We start from the raw sequence: 26,561 nt of genomic DNA, 5'->3' as shown, positions 1-26,561 counted from the left end.
ATACATAAAGTAACCCAAAACACACAAAGCGTGAGCGCACACTAATAATAAATAGCAATAAAGAGGAGTACAAGCTACCTCAGAAAATACATAAAAATACATAAAATAACCACCATAGAAATAAAAGCAAGGTGTAAACTATACATCATCAAAGGTTTCAAAGTCTTTCATGAAAATCATATATCACATGATCCTTTTTGTCACGGTTAGCGGCATTGCTATGCATCCTTAAACCTGCCTTTTGACTGATAAAGCCGTTCAGACTCCTGCCCTCACTTTTTCTGCTTTAAAGGGGTAGTGCGGCGCTAAAAAATTATTCACAGAATAACACACATTACAAAGTTATACAACTTTGTAATGTATGTTATGTCTGTGAATAGCCCCCTTCCCCGTGTCCCAACACCCCCACCCGTGTACCCGGAAGTGTTGGTGCATTATACATACCTGATCCGTATCGAGGGCCGTCCGCCATTTTGTGCCAAACGTCATCTTTGGACGGACGGCCGACTCATCCGCGGACGGACGGACTCATCCGCTTAATTCCCTTCTCTCCCCCCTTTTAAACTTGGCCTATAGGGATGTAATAACATAGACAAGTGTAACATTATACACCTGTATATAGGTATATAATAACATTGGAAAACAGTAATAAAATCACTTCATAATATGAAGGTATTCTAGGTAGACTGCTCTATAAATTTCCCAGTTACTAATATTGAAAAGTTTCCTGATCAATAATTTTGTTTATAAGGGCCCTATTCCACCAGACGATTATAGTTTGCATAATCGTTAACGATTAACTATCTCAAACGACCGCTATTGCGAAAGACCTGAAAACGTTCACTCATTTCCATGGAACGATAATAGTTACTTATGATCGGAATTGCGATCGTTTGTTCTTCGCTATTTATTCGCTATTGCGTTCGTATCTATTGCGAACGACCGAACGATGTCTTATTCAATGCGAACGATTTGCGAACGTTTTGCAAACGAGCAACGATAAAAATAGGTCCAGGTCTTACAAAGCGATCAACGATCTCTTGATGGAATGTGATCCATAATTGTAACAAATATGATGGGAGTTAGGAGTAAGTGCAGTATTCGCCTATTCGCCGCCATTTTAGGGTGGTGGCCTCCCACCTGCTAGCATTGTCTGATATACATGATATACTTATGAAAACTTTCTGTTCCACCACTCTGATGCAAGTCTCTCACTAATTCTGCATCAGTTAGCTATTTTCTCTTCCTCTTTTCAAGGCTTTTTTTTTTTTTTTAACAGCTTCTACCTGTGTGGAGACATCTTAGTTTTATGGGTTCTTTTTAATTCGCAGCATGTTTTTTCCTTCTCTGTCTTACACCATTTGGGAGGCTGTGTACTCCCCCAGTCCAAGTGATATGCGGTTTCCCATGTTAGACACACAAAACAAAACAACCCAACCCGAGAGAGAATTCTGAGTCACCTTCATCCGTCCGACCTACACAAAATGCTCACAGCTTATCAGAAGCAAGCACTATCGCTTGCCCCCTTGACGGAAGGGACAAACATTTACTGGTACCGTTTGTCTCCTAAACGTGTCACCTCCTCATCACCAAGACACATACACCTGATGTTCTCAGCGAGGTCCTGACGTCCACCCACTATGAACACCTCATGCAGATGAATTCTTTGCTGCCCAGACTCCGACCTCTCTCTCAGACATTTACACATCAACCACAGATAGACAAGAGTTTCTTGACCACAGGCTTTTGTAGCGACCAACTGCCAGCCGACAGACCACATCCAAACAGACAGCGGGCTAGGAATATTTCCGGTAAGATAACAGAATTTTCCTACTGTACTTAATGGAGGCGCGCTCTCCCATTCTCCGGCCGCTGTCTGGAAAGGTGTGGTGGTTATTTTCGGTCAGTTTCGCTCATCGTCCCATCTGGGGTGCCAAATTGTTGTGGAAGGTGGAACTCAATTCGTACCAGACTGTTGTCTATCTGCTCCAAATTAGGTTATGCTTTTATATATATATATATATATATATATATATATATATATATATATATATATATATATATGCATATGAAGAACCACTATGACGCCATGTCAAGGTAGAACTTGTTTATTATAAGCGTTACAGGAGGTTATATAGCAGCAAGAAGTCAGAACAAAGAGGGGAGTTCTATAGATAAGATGCCAGGCTATTATTTGCCATGGACAGGTTCCTTATTTGCATAGTGGGTTGTATTACATACCTCATGGATTACGTAGTCATACACAGACTTTCTCCTTTAGGCGTTGTCCAGGATGTGGGAGCCATCTTTAACAATAGAATATACAGAATTGTCTTTATTTCCACAACACTACATTGGTAGAGAACCTTGTGGGTTGAATAAGGTTGGACTTGTAGCGAGAAGAGTAAATTAAATGAGTAAACAGAGTGTCTTTGGCGGGAGCACTTATCAGCCATTCTTTGAGATAGGGTGTGAAGCATATTCCTTCTTCTCTCAGATGGGCCATTAGTATTACTGCGATTTTCGTAAACACTAGGTGCTGAGGTAATTCCAAAAAACAGACAGGTGAATTGGAGATGCATTACTTGCTGCCACTCTGAGGTATTTTCTGCACTTCTTTAGGATAGGAACATACAGATACATGCCTTGTAAATCGATGGTGGCGTTTCAAGTTCACTCAGCCAGTCAGTGGCAGAGATGGGATCCCGCCTCTGCCCCTGACTGGCTAAGCTGGCTTAAAACGTCACGTCTCAAGCCCCTGCAGAGACCAAGGAGCGGCCAGGCAGCGTGGACCGGAGCGGTATAATCTAGGACCCGACGCTGGAATCGGGGAGGTAAGGGGTGTTGTTACCTTCATCCACCTCCTCCCCGGCCATAGGTGAAGAAGCCCCCCAGCCCGGAGTACCCATTTAACGCTAGGTAATATCCTTTTTTATTGAGTTGACCCATGTATCTGAGGATGTTTTTTACCAGCCTGTGACAAAATTGAGAACTCTTGTACCAATTGAAGGGGATTGAGGCCTGGCGTCACATGTGCTCATCCTTTGAAGTGTCAGCCTTTTTCTTTGATGAAGCTCCATCCCACTGCTTCATCCAAAGGGCTCACATTGGATAGTGACATACATTTAGAGGAGTACTTCAGTGTATTCATAGGGAAGTCACATAAGAAATCCACAGTTGATTTCATTGGGGTAAGATTGTTCTTTAAACCTTCCCTGGAAACTCCATCCTCAATGTCCTGAGAGCTGTCTTAGCCAGATACGTAGTGACCTAGCTACTGGTATAGACGCCATAGCGGCTTTTGAAGAACAGGCTAGGGCTGCATGGCCTTTTTACATAGAGTATCAGCTTTCCTGACAACAAGGTCTGACAACAAAGCTGAATCTTCCACAGGGATTTTTTATTTTATTTTTTGGAAAGACGTGCATCTGGCAAGTACACCTTAGGGGGGTGGGACCGTTCCTCTGTCATCTCTGTATCCAACCTATAGGTTGACTTAAACTTTGCATTTGACTGAGCTCTCTCAGGCTTCACCCAGTCCATTTGAAACCAGTCTTTGATTATAGGATGGGAAGGAAAGACTGTATTTCTAGGAAAGTAAAGCAGCTGCTCTTTCTTATGTTTATGAGAGACATCTCTGTAATACTCCAGTGTCTTTTTAATTGCTAAGAGTAATGCTGCGTTTACACGGAGCGATAATTCGCCCAATATAACGATTTTGAAGTAACAATGTGTTTTTTATAACGATCAGCGTTTAGACGGAACGATATATCGTTTGGAAAAATCGTTATTGCGAATTGTTTAAGCCTATCTCAAACGTAGGGAGAATCGGTGAAAGACTGTTTACATGAAGCGATCTGCGAATTTTTAGCTAACGACCAACGACGATTTGAGAACGTGTTGAAAGATCAAAATGAACGATTTCTCGCTTGTCGCTTATTCGCTTTGCTGTGTTTACGCGAGCCGATTATTGCTCAAATGCGATTTATGGGCAAATACGTGTGAACCGACCCAGCGCATGCACAATGCTAACTTCCAGACGCTCACTGATGTGTGCCCGCCCCTCAGACATGCACAGAAGGGAATTGCTCTCTGCCATCATCTTGGGTCCGTGCTGCAGCAGTGCACATGCAGTAACTGAGGCATAGCTGTTCAGGGCCCAGGGAAAGCTGGACTAAACAGTGCAGAGGCGATGACTCTAGGCTGGCTTACTTCTCCATGCCAGAATGTGGACTGCTGCTGAGGTACCAGGATATACCTGGTATACAGCTAGCAGTATTAGCAGACCCCAGAGACCGGATCAGGCACAGTACAGAGGTATAGAGGTAGATAACGGAAAAAATCTTCTTTACTTCATGCAACCTTCTTATTCCGAGAAGAGAAACAAATACAGTTTTTGTGGTTTCTTTAGACTCTTATAGGGGACCTCCAGGTGTGTGGTATTAATCTATTTGTAATCTATTAATCTATTTGTAATCTAATTCGCCCGATCGTACGATTAACGATATCGAAAGAACGATGTTTTTTTTAGAACGATCAGAATTTAGACGGAACGATATATCGTACGGAAAAATCGTTTTGAGATCGCTTAAGCCTATCTCGCACATAGGTAAAATCGGTGAACGACTGTTCACACGGAACGATCTGCGAATTTTTTGCAAATGACGATTTAAGAACATGTTGTAAGATCAAAATGAGTGATTTCTCGCTCTACGCTTGATCATTCGCTGCATTTACACGTACGATTATCGTTCAATTCGATCGTTACAATGCAAATTTGCACGATAATCGTTCTGTGTAAACACAGCATAACCCCTTCTATTCAGGGTGGGAATGAATAGAAGTGGGAATCCATTAACCAAATAGTGTGCTGCCTGAGGACGATCAGGAAATATATGTGTGTGTGTGTGTATGTATGTATGTATATATATATGTATGTATGTATATATATATATATATATATATATATTTCCTGATCGTCCTCCGGCAGCACACCATGGGTTAACTGGATCTCGTCCACCCGGATAGAAGAGTAATTATTCCTAGCAATACAAACAGAATAATTAGTTATCCAATCAGAATAGACCTTGCCCTATAAGGCTTAGCTGGGAACCCAGAAGTACGTATTTTTTTCTCTTCTAAATGGATAGAAGAGCTGCCACTTTGTGGCAGATCTTTTTTTTTTTTTTTTTTTTTTAAGAGAGAATAGTGGTTAAAGAGCTTTGTCTCAGGCTGCAATCCCTCTACCCTGCCGAAACAGGGGTAAGGATTAACTAATATCAGGTGGCTGGAGTAGTCTGTGCTATTCCTTATCCCATGGTTGCCATGGTGATCCCCTGTCTTTGTAAGCCTCCACTATGGGGTGTAATCTCGCTGTGGTGAGCTCTGACACCCCCTCTAAGGTGTTTACATTGAAGATCGCTACCTGCAAACACCACATCCTGAAGTTATTTTCATTCAGCTCCGCTCTGCCACCTCCAAGATGGCGGCCGCGACCTCCCAGGTGACCAGCGCGGGCGTCTGACGTCACAGAGGAGCGCCGGAAATGACGTTGCGCCGCTAGCCCGAGCGGACCGGAAGTCGGGCACAGGAGGTACTAAATGCCGGCGTGCGCGTCTGGGGGACTGCACTCCGCCGGGCAGCAGATCCCTCAGACGTGCAATGTGAGTACATGCCTGCTACAGGTTGCATGTAAGCAGGGGATGATTATTATTATGTTTATGCATAGAGTGTGGGGTAATGCTATGTTATCCATCTGCTTTCTTGCAGATGTCAAGCCCTCCTCCTAAGAGGAAGCGCAAGTCCAAACATAACATATGCAGGTCATGTCAACAACCACTACCTGAATCATGTCACCAAGATGTCTGTTCCACCTGTGCATCTCATAAGCAACCCCAATCAGATACCAAGCAGTTTCTGTCATGGTTTAAAGGGCAGTTATTGGACACATTTACTGAAGTCAGATCATCCATCCATCAGGCCCATCACTCTCACATACAGCCTGCTCAGTCAGCCACATACTCATCTGCAGAGGAGTTATTGTTTTCCCATTCTGATGAAGAGGAAATTGTGATAGATAGAGATGATGATTTGTATCTTCTTTACAATGATAAAGTACCTAAATTAATCTCTGCTGTTAAGCGCACACTAGAGACAGATATGGATGTCTCAACACAATCTAAAAGGCAACAACTGTTCAGTTTTCCACCCAGTACAAGCAAAGCCTTTCCCTCTCATCCCATCATTAGAGAGTGGTTACAGAAGGACTGGAACAAACCAGAGAGGAGGTTTGAGCAAGGCTCTAAGTTTAAGTCTATCTATGCGCTGGAACCCGACTTCTATAAAGATTGGGACCAAGTTCCTAAAATTGATTTATCAGTTGCACGCTTATCTAACAAATCTATATATCCTGCAGATGATTCATCGCTTCTTTCTGACCCCATGGAACGTAAAGCAGACACAATGCTAAAGCGTACGTTCTCCTCTGCTGCGTCTGGAGCCAAGGTTGCTTCAGCCTCAATACCGGTGGCCAGGGCTTTGCGGATGTGGCTAAGCCAGCTGACGGAGGATATCCAGTCCAATGTAAGTAGAGATGACCTACTAAAGAATGTATCTATGATAAAAACGGCGGCAGACTTTATGTGCGATAGCAGCATGGACAGTTTAAAGTTTGCATCCAGAGTTATGGCCTCATCTACGGTAGCAAGAAGGGCCATATGGCTAAAGCAATGGGGCGGAGATGCTGGCTCTAAACATAATTTTTGTTCATTACCCTTTAACCCAACATCCTTGTTTGGACCAGAATTAAAGGACATCCTCAAATCTCTGAATGAGGATAAAGGAATTAATTTCCCGAAACCCAACAAGAGGAAACCGGTGAGATCATACCAAAACAGAGGCAGAAGTTCACCGCGCAGACAACGTAATTTTCGTCCCTGTAATAGACAAAATAGATACAAAGGCAAAAAGGAACAGAACACCTCCAGAAAAAAGCCGTTCAATGACAAGGGTTCCGATCTTTGACGCCAGGGCCCCTCCTCCTCCTGTCGGGGCAAGACTTCAGAGTTTTGCCGATCTCTGGTCCATAACATCAAACGATGCCTGGGTAACTTCGACAGTGACCAGAGGTTACTCCCTAGAGTTCCAAAATATGCCTCCGAACCGTTTCATGGTCAACAGAAACGTAAAGCCTGTAATCCTGGACTTACTAGATCAGTTCATACTCAAACAGGCTCTAGAAGAAGTTCCACCTCTTCAAAGAGGCAGGGGGGTTTACTCCCCAATTTTTGCAGTTCCAAAAACAGGAGGAGAGTGGCGCCTAGTAATAGATTTAACCTTTCTGAATCGGTATCTTGTGAAGAAACATTTCAAAATGGAATCCATCCTGTCCGCCACGTTGTCTATCCAGCAGGGGGATGTTATGGCAAAGATAGATCTCCGCGATGCTTATCTTCATATCCCAATTCTCCAAGCACACAGACGATTTTTACGAATAGCAGTCCAGACCAGACAAGGAATAAGACATCTCCAATTTACCTGTCTACCATTCGGCATCAGTTCAGCTCCGCGAGTATTCACCAAAGTGGCAGTGGTTCTGGCAGCGAGTCTGAGGTTGAAGGGGATTTTTGTAACACCTTACCTAGACGATTGGCTTCTCAAAGCCCCATCAGCAGAAGTTCTGTCCCAACACCTAGAAGTTACCCTACAGTGTCTGACTGCTCATGGTTTTCTTATCAACCACAAGAAATCGTCTCTGGTACCGGCATCAAGGATACAGTTCCTGGGATACATCATAGATACTCAGAACATGACTTTGCAACTTTCAGAAGAAAGAATTTCGAAGATTCTGAGATCAGTGCGGTTTCTAAGGAGCAGCAGGACATGTACGGTGAGAACAGCGATGAAGATATTAGGTCTACTAACCTCATCTATAGAGGCGGTCCCGTGGGCTCGGTCCCACTTCAGAATTTTGCAGAAACACATTCTACATTTCTGGGACAAATCTACCCGGGGGTTGCATTACCAGATGCCAATACTACCAACCCTCAAGACCAGCCTGCACTGGTGGCTTACAGCTCCTCATCTACGCCTGGGCAGGACTCTTCTTCACCACCTTCCAGTAGTAGTCACTACGGATGCATCCAATTGGGGCTGGGGTGCCCATGTAGGGACAAGCTGGGTTCAGCGCAGATGGTCAGTGGAAGAAAGTCACTTGTCATCCAACTTGAAGGAACTAAGAGCGGTGAGATTGGCCTTAGTACATTTCAAGCAGCAGCTGAGACATCAACACGTTCAAATACAGTCAGACAACATTTCCGCAGTTTATTATATAAACAAGCAGGGAGGAACGAGGAGTCCTCAGTTAGAGAAGGAATGTGCCCTAATAATGACTTGGGCAGAAGACAATGTTATGGCAATCTCAGCCATCCATATCAAGGGGACATTGAACATTCAGGCGGATTGGCTGAGCAGACATCTGATGCTACCTGGAGAATGGGAACTGAATCCCAGGATATTCAAGCACATCGTCCAGCGGTGGGGTACCCCAACATTAGATGCGATGGCAACTCACAACAACACCAAGCTCAATCGTTTTTGTTCCCTATTCAAAGAAGGCAATCCGGTGGCCATAGACGGTCTGTCAATCAGCTGGAAAGGAGAATTCATCTATGCCTTTCCCCCATTTCCGATGATTCCGAGAGTGCTGAGGAAAATCCAGCAAGAGAAAGTAGATGCCATCCTCATATTACCTCACTGGCCCAGACGAGCTTGGTTTCCACTCGCATTGAGGTTATCGAAAGGAGAATTCTGGAAAATACCTCAAGCCAGCGATCTCCTACTCCAAGCAGGGATGACATACCCCCAGGTGAGCAACCTCCATCTAACAGCCTGGAGGATGAGAGGTCTTCCTTAAGAAATAAGGGTCTATCGGAAGCAGTGGTGAATACGATTTTAGCCTCACGAAAACCAAGCACTAGGAGGGTGTATTCTCGAATCTGGTCTCTATATGCTGCGTGGTGCTCTGAGTCATCTAGATCCACAAACGAAGTGGGTGCCCTTCTCCAGTTTCTTCAAAATGGATTTGAAAAAGGTCTTAAATGCAACACATTAAAAGTACACCTAACAGCGATCAACGCTCACCTAGAAGGACGGTTTACGGGAGTACCCTTAGTTTCTAGATTTTTTAGAGCAATTGCGAAACTAAGACCAAATTTTCGAAGTCCTGTACCATCATGGGACTTGTCCTTAGTATTGAAGGTGTTAAGTTTACCACCTTTTGAACCAATAGAGTCATCAGATATCAGGTTTCTATCATGGAAAACTTTATTTTTGACAGCAATCACCTCGGCCAGGCGCATAAGTGAGTTACAAGCCCTCTCATGTAAAGAGCCTTATCTGCGTTTACTAGAGGAGGTGGTCATACTACGTACCATGCCGGGATTCCTACCTAAGGTGTCATCAACTTCAAATTTAAACCAAGAAATCATCTTACCTGTTCTTAAAGAAGACTCAGACCTGCATCTATTGGATGTTAAGCGGGCTATTCTTACCTACCTTGAGAGAACAGCCACTTACAGGAAAACTGAAGCATTATTTGTGCAATTTTCAGTAACCAACCAAGGAGCCAAAGCAAGCAAACCTACTTTATCCAGATGGATTAAAGATGTAATCAAGTTTGCATACTCAGCTGAAGGGTTGGAATGCCCACTGTCTATACGGGCCCATTCAACAAGATCAACAGCTACATCTTGGGCAGAACGTGCCAACATACCATTGGAGGACATATGTAAAGCTGCTACCTGGTCCTCGACAACTACTTTCATTAAGCACTATAGGCTTGACACATTTGCCTCTGAGGGATCAGCCTTTGGCAGGGGAGTGATCCAGGAGGCAACATCGGCCTAAATCCCACCTCCATATCATTGCTTTCCATTCCCATGGTGTGCTGCCGGAGGACGATCAGGAAGTGGAAAATTTCTCACCTGTAATTTTCATTTCCTGGAGTCCGGAGGCAGCACAATATTCCCGCCCATGGTATCATTGCTACAGACTGTACGTACTTCTGGGTTCCTAGCTAAGCCTTATAGGGCAAGGTCTATTCTGATTGGATAACTAATTATTCTGTTTGTATTGCTAGGAATAATTACTCTTCTATCCTGGTGGACGAGATCCAGTTAACCCATGGTGTGCTGCCTCCGGACTCCAGGAAATGAAAATTACAGGTGAGAAATTTTCCACATATAGTTAAGGAGATAAGTATAATTATATATACAGTGGTGCCTTGGATTACGAGCATAATTCGTTCCGGGACCGTGCTTGTAATCCAAATCCACTCTTAAAACAAATCAGATTTTCCCATAAGAAATCATTGAAATGCAGACAATTGGCGCCACACCCAAAAAATAATGATTTTATATTCTGAATAACAGGTAAAACAGATGAAACAAACATTCAGAAACAGCAGAATATGTGATATTATAAGTTACTGTACAGTAATGGAGAGGATGGGAAACACAAGGGCTGACAGAGACTGCAGGGAGCATGGAGGAATGAGCAGGACATATGTGGGCACAGTATAGCAGCACTCTCTGTCCGGGGAGATAGGGGTTACAGCTATGGAGAGATTACCTCCACAGTCCTGTCCCCTGATGTAAGCCCCAGCCTGAAGTGGATCTGCTATGATTTGGAAGGTGAGGGAGACTTCCTGGGCCAGAGTACAGTGCTGTAGACCCCCCTATGCAGACCATGTCCCTCCTCCACTCCCCCTCCCACCCAGTACAGGGAGCTCTTAAACCAAAGCAATGCTCTTAAACCAAGTCACAGTTTCAAAAAACTGTGAGCTCTTAAACCAAAACGCTCTTAAACTAAGTTACTCTTAAACCAAGGTACCACTGTATATGCACTCTTATGCCCCGTTCCCACTGAGCAAAACTAGCGGAATTCCGCGGCGGAATTGTCCGCAGCTGAATGCCATTAGCTTCCTGCTCATAATGGGAGTCTATGGGAGGCGCGCACTCCTGCGCTGTCCGCGCTGAAGAATGAACATGTTCATTCTTCAGCGCGGACAGAGCAGGAGCGCGCACCTCCCATAGACTCCCATTATGAGCGGGAGGCTAACGGCATTCCGCCGCGGAATTCCGCTAGTTTTGCTCAGTGGGAACGGGGCCTTACTGAATGCAAGAGGTCTGGGTGTACTGGGCGGAGTCTGGGGCCGGGATGGGAGGACTGGGCGGAACTCAGAGTAATGATTACTTCCTTGCCCCTAGGCATGCTGGGTATGGTGGGAGAGGAAGCAGGAAGAGGACCATGTAAAGCATGTAGTGTGCAGTATACAGAGCTGTAACATCACTGGAAGAAGATGGGAGACAGGTACATGGCGAAACCTTATCCACAGCTCTCTTTCTTTATATATATGTGCCTTTGTATTATTATGGTATTAGACACTTGATAAAGAGACCTGGACCGGTCTCGAAACGCGTTGTGTCGTTGGCATAATTCTTTTAATAAATTTGATGATATTTTATATCACTATTACCTTTTGGACCTGCGCCTGTTTTACCCGCCTTGGAGTGGCGGAGGATACTGAGATACTGAAATTAGCCCTGAGAAAGGGGACCAATTAGAAAAGACTCTCTCACTGCCGGGACCTCCCAGTTCTGTGACACGTTTTGTGATGTAAATGGAGGACAGTAACATGTATTGTGACAACACATTTAGAAATTTTTAGAACTACAGAACTTCCTGTGTTGTTGGAGAGGGGGGACAAAGTCAGGGAAAATGAACAGACCAGAACTGGAAGCAGAAGGGTGGTTTGTATAACTTTGGAAAAAGGACAGAAAGGGAGAAAAAAGCTTTAAAATGGACAACCCCTTTAAATGACAAGTAATCTGAGGAGGGCAAAGACAGAAAAGTAAATTTATCATAAAGTTTCCCTAATAACATAAACAATTACAACTGTAAGGCTATGTTCACACAACGTATATTTTTGTAAAACCACGACCGTTGTACAATGGCCATGATTATTACGAAAATATACGTTACCTTGCCATCTGTGGGATCCCAGCCGGAGAGTATACACATAGGGGGACATTTATTAAGTCCGACGTTTTTTACACCGGACTTATAAATGTCCCCGCATCTCTGGCGCTACGGGGATTTATGTAGAGGCGGACTGCCTCTACATAAATCCTGTGCGCTCTGGTGCGCACTGCCGAAAACCTACGCCAGCTGAGGACTGGAGTAGGTTTTCGGCGTATCTTTTTGCGGAACGGATGGTGAATCGCGCGGACTCTGAGTCCGCGCCCTCCATTCTGCCCCCTGCAGTACCGGCTGGGATGATCTTTTCTAAGACCGGCCGTTCCGTGACCAGGCCGGGTCACGGAGTGGCCGGTCTTTTACGTAATGTGAACTTAGCCTAAAACTGAAAATGTTGGCCCTCTCAGAGACAGTTTTAATGTTATGGAGGAGGATGATTAAAAGGCCAATCTATCAAAAGCATTTCTGTCTATTGTACACAGGAAAATGTAAATACATGTTTAGAAATACTGGAAACTCCTGAAAAAATGACACCTGCTTAACTCAGTGAGGGGTGGAAACCCAAAATGAAAGCACTAAAACAAACTCACTGGGTGTGTATGGTATTCACTGAATTAATATGAGCTTAAAATATCACTTGTTTCTTTTTCCAGGTGAAAACAAGACGAAAAATACAGAAGAACATCTACCTTCCTTTCCTTGCTCTGAAAAAGATGATCAATCACAGAATGGCCAAAGAAGAACAGTCCATAAGTTTATTGGAAGTTCTGAACGTGGAGAACCTTCTATTAAGACATTTTATCTCCCCGTGCAAGAGAAAGTTCACACAGATGAAAGACCATTGCAGTGATCAGAATGTTGAAAGTATTTTAATAAGAAATCACATCTAGATAGTCATCAGAAAATTCACACAGGAGAAAAGCCTTTTAAGTGTTCAGAATGTGGAAAATCTTTACGGATGAAATCAAATCTTGTGGAACATCAGAAAATTCACACAGGAGAAAAGCCATTCTTCTGCTCAGAATGTGGGAAATGTTTTAGTAATAAATCTCATATTTTTAGTCATCACAGAACTTACACAGGAGAGAAGCCATTTTTGTGTTCAGAATGTGGAAAATCTTTTGGTCACACATCAGCTCTTGCTAGACATCAGAGAACTCACACAGGGAAGAAGCCGTTTGAATGTAGAGAATGTGGGAAATCTTTTTTACAGACATCACATCTCGTTAAACATCAGAGAATTCACACAGGAATAAAGTCGTTTTCATGTTTAGAATGTGGTAAAAGTTTTAGACAGAAATCAGATCTTGTTAAACATCAGAGAATTCACACAGGGGAGAAGCCTTTTCCATGTTTAGAATGTGGGAAATGTTTTATTCAAAAATCAGATCTTGTTAGACATCAGAGTTCACATAAGAAAGTAGCTGTTTTACAATCCTTAATAAGTAACAAATCAACTCTTGTGGGACTTCAGAGAGCTGACACAGGGGAGGAGCCATTATCATGTTCAGAATGGGACAGATGTTTAACTAGCAAATGATATATTGTTGTACATCAGAGAACTCACATTAAGGAGGCGCCATTTTCAAATAAAGTGTCTGGGTAATATATAGTAAAGTGTAAATCAGAACTAATCAAATTTAGCTTACAATTTTACAAAACTTTTAGGTCAATCCTAATATTTTCTCCTTGATAGGAGTCCCAGCTGCTGTACAGTAAGCAGTATGTACTGTGCATTATTAGTGGCATTAAAAGTTGATGTACTGAATAGGCGTTAAGTTGCTCACATGGGAACTAGGTCAAGAGGAAACTCAGGGTCTGAGGCTCTATCGTAGGCACATTATGGACACAAGTGTAGGATACTTATGGGACGAGCCATGGCTCTGTCACAAGGCGCCCCTAGCAACCGGCCGGGCTGGTCACCAGGGACACCGTTGGCGCGCTCCCTGCAACTGGCCAGGCTGGTTGTCAGGGACGCCATCGGCAAAGGGGAGGTCGCACACTCCGGCAGCAGTACGGGCCGGGCAGGCGGATAGTTTCCTAACAGAACCCCCCCCCCCCCTCCCCATGAGGAGGGGCCCCTGGACCCTCACAGGGATCTCCAGCCTTGGAGGAAAATGACAAGTGAAACTTTTTGACCAAGCCAGGAGCGTGGAGATCCCGGGCAGTAACCCAAGTCTGCTCTTCCGGCGGAATTCATAGAGAACATGGTAATTGCAGTTTAAATGAAACCGGATTTCAATGATCGGAAATGGACCTATATATCGAGGAGCGAATTTAAGGGTACACGTAGATGTAAATTTTAGGTGGATAACCAGACCTTGTCTCCCACCTCATAGTCTGGACCAGGACAACGTTTACAGTCTGCACATTTAATTTGGTTTTGCTTGGCATGTTGGAGAGTCTTCAGACTCTTGGCCCAAACTGTGCACAGTTTTTCGGCGATTTCTTTTACTGACATGAATTGAGTCTCTTGATTGGGTACAGAGGAAAATTTGGGATGTAGCCCATAATTACAATATAAGGTGGACAATTGTGTCGAGGAACTGAAATGATTGTTGCGGGCAAATTCTGCCATAGGTAAAAATTCAGACCATTTTTCTTGAGAATCAGAGACATAACATCTGAGGCATTGCTCAAGAGACTGGTTAAGCCTTTCCGTTTGGCCGTAAGTCTCTGGGTGACAAGGTAATGCCCAATTTGTTACAGAATGGTCTCCAGAACCTTAACACGAATTGTACACCCCATGTGACACAATGTTCACCGGAATACCATGTAGTTGTAGCACATGACATATAAACAGATTAGCAAGAGGTTTAGCATTGGGTAATTTTCTCAATGCTACCAGATGACACATCTTGGAGAAACTGTCGACAATAACCCATACAACAGTTTTCCCTTAAGAGAAAGGGAGATCAGTAATATAATCCATGGATAAATGAGACATGGGTCTGCTAGGCAGAGGCAAAGGATGCATCAGTCCCTCATGGAGTGACTGAGGAGTTTTCACTCTGGCACAAGTTTCACATGCTTTGACAACGTTTTGGTCTTCACACTGCCATGACGGCCACCAACAACAGCGAGTAACCAAGTAACCAAGCAATACCTGGATGACCAGACAGTTTAGATGAATGTCTCTGTTTTTAGACTTCTAAACTCAAGTGCACAGGTAAAAACAACTTATCAGAAGGTACATTTGCGGGTGCTAGGTTCTGTGATTCTAAAAATCAGTCGACAAACTAGCAACCACTAGACCTGGATTAAGGATACTCTCAGGTTCACCATTAGAAGTTTCTCTGACACCAAAGCTCCTGGTCAAGGCATCTGCCTTAAAGAGTAAATGTCGTATTTTTATTTATTTTTTCTTTGTAATTGGGTTTATTAGCCAAATCTGCCATTATCTGCATGTAAAAAGCCTTTTCCCAGGTCCCCCCTCCTTCCTCTTTTTCATCCACTCTGAAAAATCTGAAAATTGTGACTTGTTGGATGAGTCACACTCTGTCTGTTCTAGGGAGAGGGGAGGGGGGAGGAGGAAGGAGGGAGTTAGCCGACAGCAGAAAGCAGAGAACAAAGGATTACAGGGTGACAGCTGTAATCTGAGCTCAGACAGGTCAGTGGTGACTGTCCCAGGAGATAGCGGGTGAGGTATTTGTAGATTAACTCTTTGTTGTCCTGTTTTAGTCTTTTCTTTATCTCTCTCTATAGAACAATGAAGACAGGGGAGAGAGCTTCAAACTGCTTTTTCATGATAAAAATGCATTTTTGGGCTAATAAACCTAATTACAAAGTTTCTTAAAATCGCCTGGACTATTGATTTCTGTAAAAAAAAAAATCACGACAGTGACACTTTAACATTTTTGGCCACTGGAAAATACGTGACCTTAAAATTTAATTTGGTAAACTTTTTGCCTTATCCAAGTACAAGAGATTTTTCAGGTCAGTAAGGACTGTAACTTGGTGCTGACCTCCCACCAGAAAGTGTCTCCACTCCTCGAATGCCCACTTGATGGCCAACAACTCTCGATTACCTACATCATAATTGACCTCAGAAGTGAAGAACTTCCTAGAGAAGAATGCCACAGGTTGCAGAGTCGTGTAGGGTTCTCTACCCTGGGACAGAACTGCCCCTACACCAGATTCTGAGGCATCCACCCCTACCACAAATGGCATTTACATGTCTGGGTGTACCATCACTGGGGCTGAGGAGAAACTTTTTTTTTTTGAATCTCAAAGGCTTGTTCAGCCTCTGGTGTCCAAGAGGAGGGGTCAGCCCCTTTCTTAGTTAATTGGGTAAGGGGTTTAACAATTAGAGAGAAATTACAAATTCTTCTGTAAAAATAAGCAAAACCTAGAAACCTGGTTCAGGAGATCTGGAATCAGGGGAAGCGGATGCTGGTCTTTTATGGTGATTTTATTTACTTCCCTGTAATCAATACAAGGGCGCAGGCCTCCATCCTTCTTTCCTTCTTTTCAACAAAGAAAAATCCTGCACCCATAGGTGACACTGACGGGCGAACGTGACCCTTTCTCAGACTGTCCTGAATGTACTGGCCCATTAACTCTCGCTCTGGGGGGGGGGGAACAAGTGGAAATTATGACCTTTGGCACACTTGGCCCCAGACACAAGATCATTGGCACTGTCATAAGGACGATGAGGAGGAAAGGCACCAGCAATGGTTTCATCACATACATCTTTAAAGTCTGAGATAAACTTCGGGAGATTAACAATGTCATTTACTGTACATACTGATGGACTTACTTGGGTTAAATGAGAAGCACAGAAACTTCCCCACTTGACTAGTTCTGTGGTTCATGTAAATGTAACTAAGGCAAACCGAGTATAATATCTGCAGCTAAATTATCCCTAACAAAAAATGACGTCTTCATAGTAAAGACACCCGACTCTCTGTGACTTCTGAGGTACAGAATTTTATTTTCCCACTTCTTAGGGGGCAGAGTCAGCACCAGAAACTGAAAAAGGAAAATGTAAAGAAATAACCTCAAGACCCAGAGACAAGGCCACCGAAGTACACATGAAATTCAGAGCTGCACTTGAGTCAATCATAGCTTGACAGGCCAAAACTGTCTCCCCAGAAAACAATGTTACAGGTAAGAGGAATTTATAAATTACACTAGAAGGTACCCGAGTGACCCTCCTGATCATCACACTGGTATTTCCTGGCTGTTGACTGGGCCTATACGGACTATTCTTTACAAAGTGGCAAGACTTCACACAGTAGAGGCACAAGAAGTTATCCAGACGGAGCTTACTGCGAGCTGCAGCCAAGATGGACCTCAACATCATAGGTTCCTCAGTTGGTAGTGGATAAGATGGGGACACAGTAGTTTTTGAAGGAGTCAAAAAAGCCCTGGCTGACTGGTTTTGACGTGGTTTAATCGATGTCACCCCGTTTATCCCGCTGTCTCTCTCAATCTCTCAATAGATATGGCTAAGCCATCAGGTCATTGAGTGAGTCAGGGTATGGTGACTAACCATAGCATCCTTTATGGGCTCTGACAATCCTTTGCCGTGTGGTGACCCTGCTGAATCGATATCAAGTGAGACTCAACAAGGGCGGCACTGATGGGGCCATCATAAATTTGTCCTAAGCACCAAAAGAAGCTTTGGAATGAACTCCACTCGGGAGCTCTAAGAGGCAGCCCATCCCTGGGGAGCCCCCTAGAGGAAGGATACAATCATAGCAACCCTCTTTGTATCCCCAGAGAAGGGGTTGAACCTGAAATACAAGTTACAGGATTCCTTAAATGTTCTAAATATGTCAGAATTCCTGTCAAATCTGTAAGGCATAAGCATTTTAGGTCAGAAGGTTTGAAGGGGAGCAGTCACTTGGGCCGATGCCGATGCTGATAGAGTCAGAGGGTCCACTCGCTGCAACAGCTGTGCCACCACTCCTGCCATGCTCTTCATCCATGTCACTATTTCGTCAAGGTAGTCAGTTACTGACGGCTCAACAGACGTACTGAACTACCGAGATGGCTGGCGTGGTTGCGGGCCTGCGATAATGTTAGAGTAGGAGAAAGGACAACACAAGACTGGTGCAGCCCTGACGCTGGCACCCACCCCACTGTCCCTGACTACTTGCCTCAACTGCCCTAGGCAGCAGTGGACAACTGGGCAGCAGTCGGGAACTCAGGGTCTGAGGCTCTATCGCAGGCAAGGAATGGACACAAGTGGAGAATACTTATGGGACCAGAAGTACAAGCCCAGATCATGTCAGGCAGCTGACTGCAAACAACTAACACCTAATGCCGATCGGCTGGGGTTGGTGAGACCCTGGCCATGGCTATATCAGAAGTAAGTGCTTCCGCTCACCTAGCAACTGGCTGCACTGGTTGCCAGGGAAGCCGTTGGGCTCACTTCCAGGCCGCTTCATGGACGCCGTTGGCCTGTCACACGCTCCGGCAGCAGTACGGGCCAGGCCTGTGAATAGTTTCCTAACAATAGTAATTTGACGCACTCAAGTATACCTATGTCAGGTGTTGATACCTGAACTTAACAGTTCATTGCTGTATTTGTACTATTCTTTTTGTATGTTGAGTAGTAGTAGTAGGACCTTAGGTGAGACACAGCAGCCACCCTGTACCATATGTATTACCACTTATCATCCTCATGTCTAGAAGGCAAGAATTGTTGAGACGGGGCAGTTATGCCAGTTTTCATCAGCTTAATTAGGATTAGTGTGGTTTATATTTAAAATACAAAAAAATAATTGACCTGTAAGGAACCTGCCTATCTGCACTCCATCGGTGACCACCTCTTCCTTGCTGTGGCATTGGAGACAGAACAGGAGCTCTGAATCTGCCAGGTCTATGGATACTGTGGTCAAGCAGCCAATCAGAAACCAGGGGTGTGTCAGTTCTGCCGGCCTAGTGATGCTGGTGCCAGTTAGCCTGTCAAGCACTGCAGGTATATCGCTGCAACTTTACTCCATAGCTGCCTGTAATAGTTTTTGCAGTGTCCCAGAACATGCAGACTACTACTCCTATTATGGCCATTTCTATTGCTGTGTCCATGCCTGTTCTGGTGAGTATTTGCACTGCAACTGCTGCTGGATTTCCCCTAGTATTCTCTGGTAATGTGCATTCTCATGTATTCCTGTGTATTATTACATTGTACAGTGGTATGCAAGGCTGTTGATCACGTGACCGTGCCAGTGCCCTGTAACCATGGTTCCTCCAATGGCCGACTAGCTCTGGCCAGGAGCAACCATGTGACCTCCCACTTCCTCCTAACAAGTTAGTCTTCCCCCTGCTTCCAAGCAAGGAGGGTGTGTGTCGTCCCTCTCCTGCCTCAGAGGAGTTGGACTTCTTCTTTGCAGCTCCCACTTCACCACTAGGAGTTGTGGATCGAGTGCTCTGCTGTGTTCAAGTCTTCGGCTGTATCTGCCTGCTCAAGTGTCCGGAGTCTTCTCTCTCATCTGGGTGTCATTCCGTTATCTCTCATCATCGCTACAAGGATTCACAGCAAGTATTATTCTCAAGCTAATCCACCCAGCAACGTTATTTCTCTCATACTCCTACTCCCATCATCCGGCACGTATTCTCACAGCCTATGCAGCACCACTCCTGCTTTATTTGTCAAAGCCTGCTATATACCCGGTTGCATCCGGACAGACCTGTTGCTACTAGTTACCTCATCTATAATAAAACCGCTGTTACTGAACCCTGGCATTGGTGTCCACTAACTGGTGCCCTGACTAGGTGCAGCGAAGAATCGCATGCCCATCATCACCCGCAGATTCCACAGACCGGCCCTACAGCTGTGCCGCCCTCAGGCCTATACCGTGACAAGTATAACCCCTGCAGCTGCCCCGGTTATTGCCCGCTCATAACACCAGCACTGCGGAAGTGGCCCCCAGGGGCCAGGGCATCGCATTTTAGCTTACCTGACTACCTGATCACCAGTGTTTCCCCTGTGTAATGATCTTCTGTGTTCCTGACCTCTGCTGGTGTTTACTGACCTCAGCTTGTATTCTGATTTTTATCTTTGTCAGTAGTGCATTTACAGTATTTCATTTTTTGGAGCTAAGCACCATTACTTAAAGGGAATCTGTCAGCACCCTGGCCCTACCTAAGGTGCTGACAGTGTGCTCTAGCTGGCAGTCCCCTAGTGAGCATGGTGCCCCAATGTAAATCCCTGTGGGGCATCGTATACATGATAAAGTGTACATGATGCCCCACATGGATTTACATTGGGGAAACAAAACAGAAACTACAAACTAGAATGAACTTACATAGACATACAATAAAAATATGTCTCAACACCCCTGTAGGCCAACATTTCTCAGCACTGGACCATAGAATAACAGATTTAAAGGTTATGGTCCTCAAAGGTCACTTCAAGAGTGACAGAGAGAGGAAAGTGTGGGAGTTCAAATTGATAAAAACATTCCAGTCATTAACACATGGATTAAACCTGGCACCTGGATTTATGACCCACTACATGGACACACTCCACAGATAAGACTGAACTGAAAAACAATCTTGGACTTACAAGTCCTTTTTATTGCCCTGCCTTATCTATGTGATGTATATACCCCCTCCCCCCCCCCCCCCCCCCCCCATTCACAGATGTCTCTCCCTTCTTGCTTGTAACATCCCTAAAATGTTGTGCTGTTTCTGTAAGTCATTCATTTGTGAACTTGTCTGACGAAGGGATCTTGTGAATCCCGAAAGCTCACAGCTCTAACAATTTTTTGTTGGCCAATAAAGGTATCACTCCTAAAATACTTTGATTTCAAGTATTTACCACAATATGGATTTTTCTGGCTAACACGGTACCATACTATACATTTTTTTTTATAATTTCTAAAATGTAAAAACAGATGTAAAAGAGATGTAAAACAAATGTAAAAGACAGTTCCTGACACAGACAGACATGACAGCAGAGAGCAGTGTATCAAGCTAGAAAGACTATAATCCACACCAAATGATGGAGAAGAACACTGCTGTAAATAATGTATCTGAGTGCACAGAAAACTAGCTCAGAAATATGCAATACAGAACACAAAAGAAAAAGCCTAAGCTAGATAAATGAATCATGCACATCCAAACAATAATAACAATGCCTTTATTGAACACACAAACGAAATCTGTTACATAGTTAATACGGTTGAAAAAAGACACACATCCATCAAGTTCAACCAAGGAGGGGATGGATACAGGGAAGGGGGAGGGGTGATAGGTTCTATACATATGCATTTATGTTATTTTTCTCTAAGAACTTGTCTAGCCCTGTTTTGAAGCCCTCTACTGTTGTTGCTGTGACCAGATCCTGGGGTAGACTGTTCCACAGATTCACAGTTCTCATGGTAAAGAAGGCTTGTCGCCTCCGGAGATTGAACCTTTTTTTCTCCAGGCGGAGGCAGTGCCCTCTTGTCCTTTAAGGGGGTTTTACCTGGAACATCTTTTCCCCATATTTCTTGTAGGGGCCATTTATATATTTATATACATTATTCATATCTCCCCTTTAACGTCTCTTCTCCAGACTAAACAAATTAAATTCTTTTAATCTCTCCTCATAACTAAGATGCTCCATTCCCCTTATTAGTTTGGTTGATATCTTTGTACTCTCTCCAGCTCTAGAACATCCTTTTTATGAATCAATGCCCAGACCTGGACAGCATACTCCAGATGGTTGCAGGGCCGTTCCATGGCCTTCCTTCCCTGACTGTGCACGCCTGCGGGGGGGTGGGGGGGTGGTCGCTGACTGGCACAGTGTGGACTTAGTGTAGGGACCCATGTGTATCAGATACCGGCACGCGGTACATGGGGCAGTGTGGCTTGATCAATTCACATACAGAATTGTGATGTTTTTTATGCAGCCGAGAGGTACTAGTATCAGCCATAGGTGTGAGGTGCAGCACTCTTTTTCTTCCCTGAACCGTATTTTGTTTTTCTCTTTTCTCTGTGTTTTAGACTCCTCCTGGTGAGACCCACATGACCGCAATTAGCAGGAGACACCTGAGTGCTCATGGTTTTAATTCCTCCTGTCTGTCCCATTCTATCTTTGATAGCTATGGTGAGTGCAATACCATATCCAGACTTGTGCTGTTTGGGGGCAGCTTCCTCCGCCAGTGGTGCTAGCTGGGTTTTGGTGTGGCATTTTTGGGTCTGGTTCTGTGGCATGGGGGTTGCAGGGCCGTTCCATGGCCTCCCTTCCCTGACAGTGCACGCCTGCGGGGGTGGTGGTTGCTGACCGGCACAGTGTGGACTTAGTGTAGGGACCCATGTGTATCAGATACCTGCACGAGGTACATGGGGCAGTGTGGCTTGATTAATTCACATACAGAATTCTGATGTTTTTTATGCAGCCGAGAGGTACTAGTATCAGCCATAGGTGTGAGGTGCAGCACTCTTTTTCTTCTCTAAACCGTATACTCCAGATGAGGCCGCACCAAAGCTTTATAAAGCGGTAATATTATATCCCTGTCCCGAGAGTCCAGGCCAGTTTTAATGCATGACAATATCCTGCTGGCCTTAGAAGCAGCTGACTGACATTGTGTGCTGTTATGTAGTCTATTATCTACAAGTACACCCAGATCCTTCTCTATCAGCGACTCTCCCAGTGTAACTCCCCCCAGGACATATGATGCATGCGGGTTATTAGTACCCAGGTGCATAACTTTACATTTATCCACATTGAACCTCATTTGCCAAGTGGACGCCCAAACACTCAGTGTGTCTAAGTCATCCTGTAACATCTGCACATCCTCCATAGACTGTACTGTACTACAAAGCTTGGTGTCATCTGCAAAGATAGAAATATTGCTGTTAATTCTATTCTAAATATCATTAATAAACAAGTTAGAAAAGGGCCCAGTACTGACCCTTGGGGTACACCACTTATCACCAGCGACCATTCTGAGTAGGAATCATTAACCACCACTCTCTGGGTACGATTATTAAGCCAGTTTTCAATCCAGTTACAGACTACACTTTCCAAACCCATAGACCTTAAGTTACCCATCAGATGCCCATGAGGGACTGTGTCAAACGCTTTAGCAAAATCCAGGTACACGATATCCACAGCCGCGCCCCCATCCAGGCTTCTACTCACCTCTTCATAAAAACATATTAGGTTGGTCTGACAGCTTCTGTCCTTAGTAAAACCATGCTGGTTATCACTTATAATACTATTACCCACTGCATATTCCTTGATGTAGTCCCTTATAAGCCCCTCAAATAGTTTCCCCACAATGGAATTTGAGTTAGGCTAGGTGAGCGCTCCTGTACCTTCCCATCCAGCCACCCGTGTTCTGATCCGCCTGGTCCCTTGCAGGAGCACTCACCCGCTGTTCGCTTTTGGAGGGGTGTACCTCCTCATCCTGCCGCCCGGTCGCGGTGCTGTGAGCGTTCCTGCACCTCCGTATGCATCAACCTGTCCCCTCTCAGATACCCACAGCGCAGGAGCGGGCGTCCGGGTGAGCGCTGAGGCGAAGCGAGGACAGCCTCTGTGCCCCACTGTGCCTCAGCGCTGACCCAGACACCCGCTCCTACGCTGTGGGTATCTGAGAGGGGACGGGTTGATGCATATGGTGGTGCAGGAACGCTCACAGCACCGTGACCGGGCGGCAGGCGAGCGCTCCTGCAAGGGACCAGGCGGCTAGATGGGGAGGGCAGGAGCGCTCACCCCCCCGGGAGCGAACGGTGGGTGAGCGCTCCTGCACAGGACGGGTGGGCTCAGAGCTAGTTGGGGGAGCGCTGACCAGGGTGAGCTAGTTGGGGGGAGGAGCCTCCACAGCGGGGTCAGTGTCAGCCAGCACAGAGAGGGAGAAGGCACTAATACATCTATATAGAAGCACACATGCGCCCCCTGCTGGACCCGGCACTTGAGACGTGACGTCACCTTTTTTTTTACAGGAAGTAAAGCCTGCCTGATCTACTAAGTTGAGGGAAAATAGCACCATATGTGCATTTCCCATAATTAGTGTATATTAGGGATTTGTATAACTTTTCTTTTGTAATAACATATTAAAAATACATTTTGCCCGGAGTACCCCTTTAAGATTGGCACTACATTTGCCTTACGCCAGCCCCTTGGCACAATACCAGTCACCAAAGAATCACTGAATATTTCATACAAGGTTAAAGAAATTACAAAACTGAGTTCCCTAAGAACTCTGGGGTGTAATCCATCAGGCCCTGGAGCGTTGGTTACATTGAGCTTATTTAATTTATCTTTGACCATATCTATAGTAAGCCACAAAGCATGACTGGGGAGGGGGGGGGGGGGGGGTTGGGGGCGCAATCCTAGCTGGCTTAGGAGCTGAAGCTACTCTAGACATGGTGGATACTGCATGTGTAGGGGCTTGTTCACATTATGACTAGCCTTTTATCCAATAAAAATACATTGGTTTCCAGTAAACAAAAGGGCACAAAATAGACAAAAATATATAATTGTGACACCAGAAGCAACAAATTGATAGAGAGATTTATTCATTTTATTATAATAATTATTATTATTTTTATGTTTTTAAAGTTGGCTATATGTTGCCTTTAGGATGGGTTCACACACAACAGATCTGCAGCGGTTTTCATGCTGCAAGTTCCCAGCGAAATCCGCTGTGAATCCAAAACTGTAATTTTCAATGAGAATACATACTCACAGCGGGATTGTCATCCCACTGAGAGTATGTAAACGCTGGCCTCCTCAACCCGCCACAGCTCAAAGCATACTTTATCTGGTCCATGCTCCGGCTGCATCTAAGGTCCCGCCCAGCCAATCAGTGACTGCGGCGGGGCCGTGCACTGATTGGTTGAGCGGGACTTATGGGGGGACCCCACATAAACTTATCTGTGCATTATAAGGCAAATCCGACTTCAGAGTGAAGACGAGTTCTGCTGAGTCCATTATATCCTATGGAGGGGGGAGGGGCGAGGCAGAGGGGTGACACAGGGGCAGGAAGAGGAGACACACATATTAGCTGTTTACTCACTGTCTGGGCACATAAAACGCTGAATTCACAGGTCAGAAAGGTCAGTTCTTATCTAGCAGCTTGGGGAGATAAGATTGCAGGATCTAAACTGTGTTTTTTAGTCCTCTGTGCTCAACTCCCTCCTCTCGACCCCTCCCCTCCCCATAGGATAGAATGGACAGAGAAATCATGCTTCATCTAAAGTGAGGGAGGAGCTGTGAAACTGCTTTTTGAGTACAGAAAGAAAGTATTCTGTTTTACGCTTCAACAAAGTAGTTCGGGGTCAGACTTATTTTTATTTTTTTTTCAAAAGAGCAGGGGAGGAGGTGGCTGAACATAACATGCACCTAACAATCTATGATATTTTGTGGTGTCAGACTATGCTTGTATTTATCATGGGAATACCAAACAAGGAGCGTCCAAAGCGGGACCCCGCTACGGCCGCTGACTGGCTGAGCAGGCCTGACACGTCACAACCTGGGTTCACACTCACACCAGGAAGCGAAAGTGGAGGACAGCGGACCCCAGTGCTGGAGCTGGGGAGGTAAGTGCATGTTGCTATGTTCAGCCACCTCATTTTCAAAAGAGCCAGGGACACAGCTTAGCACAGTTAGAAGGGCAGAGTCTCGAAACAGTCCGTTCCAGGTGAACGCGCCTTCACCTGCACTACTCCATCTCCATTTTGTTCTAATAAAGATTTGAGGACGCTAGACCGGTGAGTGCGCATTTTGCATATTTACACCAGTGTATATACCTGGGAAACACTGGACTTACTGTGTTTAGACTCTTTGGAGAAAAAAAAAGTATAAACACAGGAAGTGCTGTGTTTTCCATGATAATAATAATAATATAAAAAAAAAAACGAATGTAAATTGCAAACATGTTAATTTTGGTTTTGAAAGTTATAACGACAGTGACACTTTAAAATGCCATCCGTCTCATTCTAGCTCTGCTGAATTCATTTGTTTAAAGGGAACCAATCAGCCCAGCTGATATGGTTCCCTGAACCTCTGTATACAGCTCCAGCAGGAGCTGTATACCCGAAGAAAAGCACTTTAATCCCCCGGGCGTGTGACAGGCACAAGTGGGGAGGTAGTCATCTGGGCGGCTCCCCGCTCGTGTCTAGTCTTCGCTCTCTGCCTGTCAGCGCGCTCTGAGGGATGAATGACGGGCAAAGAGGTCTGTTATTGGTCTCTGTTACTATCAATCATCCCTAGTCGTCTGGTGAATTCACTCTCCATCTCGGCTACCTCCCCTGTCACACGCCAGGGGGATTAAAGTGCTTTTATCTGAGTATACAGCTCCTGCTGCAGCTGCGGCCAGTACGTGCCGCGGCTGCTGCAGGAGCTGTATACAGCCGTTCAGGGAACCATATCAGCCCGGCTGGGCTGATTGGTTCCCTTTAATAACAGTCAGCTGCACTAAACCCCAGATTTTTAGTCGGAGCCCCAGATCTGTGGGTGACTTCCTCCTTTCACTATATATGGACACGTGGAAACATTATTACAATACAGGGGACATAGGATGCATTATTAGTATATTGGAGGCACAGGGGATTTTGTTATTTTATGGGGAAAAATTACTATG

General features: G+C 44.9%; 2 protein-coding genes across 2 annotated transcripts in view; both read left to right on the top strand.

Moving 5' to 3' along the window:
- Positions 1 to 13,785, top strand: part of LOC138767778 (oocyte zinc finger protein XlCOF6-like) — a 28,927-nt gene extending 15,142 nt beyond the window's left edge. Inside the window, exon 4 of the mRNA XM_069945552.1 lies at positions 12,927 to 13,785. Within this exon, the coding sequence (XP_069801653.1) occupies positions 12,927 to 13,576 (650 nt within the window). The 3' untranslated portion in view covers positions 13,577 to 13,785. The remainder of the gene's footprint in view (positions 1 to 12,926) is intronic.
- LOC138767776 (oocyte zinc finger protein XlCOF6-like) overlaps positions 1 to 26,561 on the top strand; it is an 83,914-nt gene that overhangs the window by 30,582 nt on the left and 26,771 nt on the right. The window lies entirely within an intron of this gene.

The sequence above is a fragment of the Dendropsophus ebraccatus genome, chromosome 11, assembly GCF_027789765.1.
Source record: "Dendropsophus ebraccatus isolate aDenEbr1 chromosome 11, aDenEbr1.pat, whole genome shotgun sequence".
Classification (NCBI taxonomy): Eukaryota; Metazoa; Chordata; class Amphibia; order Anura; family Hylidae; genus Dendropsophus; species Dendropsophus ebraccatus.
Note: the sequence above shows the minus strand (reverse complement) of the source record. Positions and strands in the feature narration are given on the sequence as shown.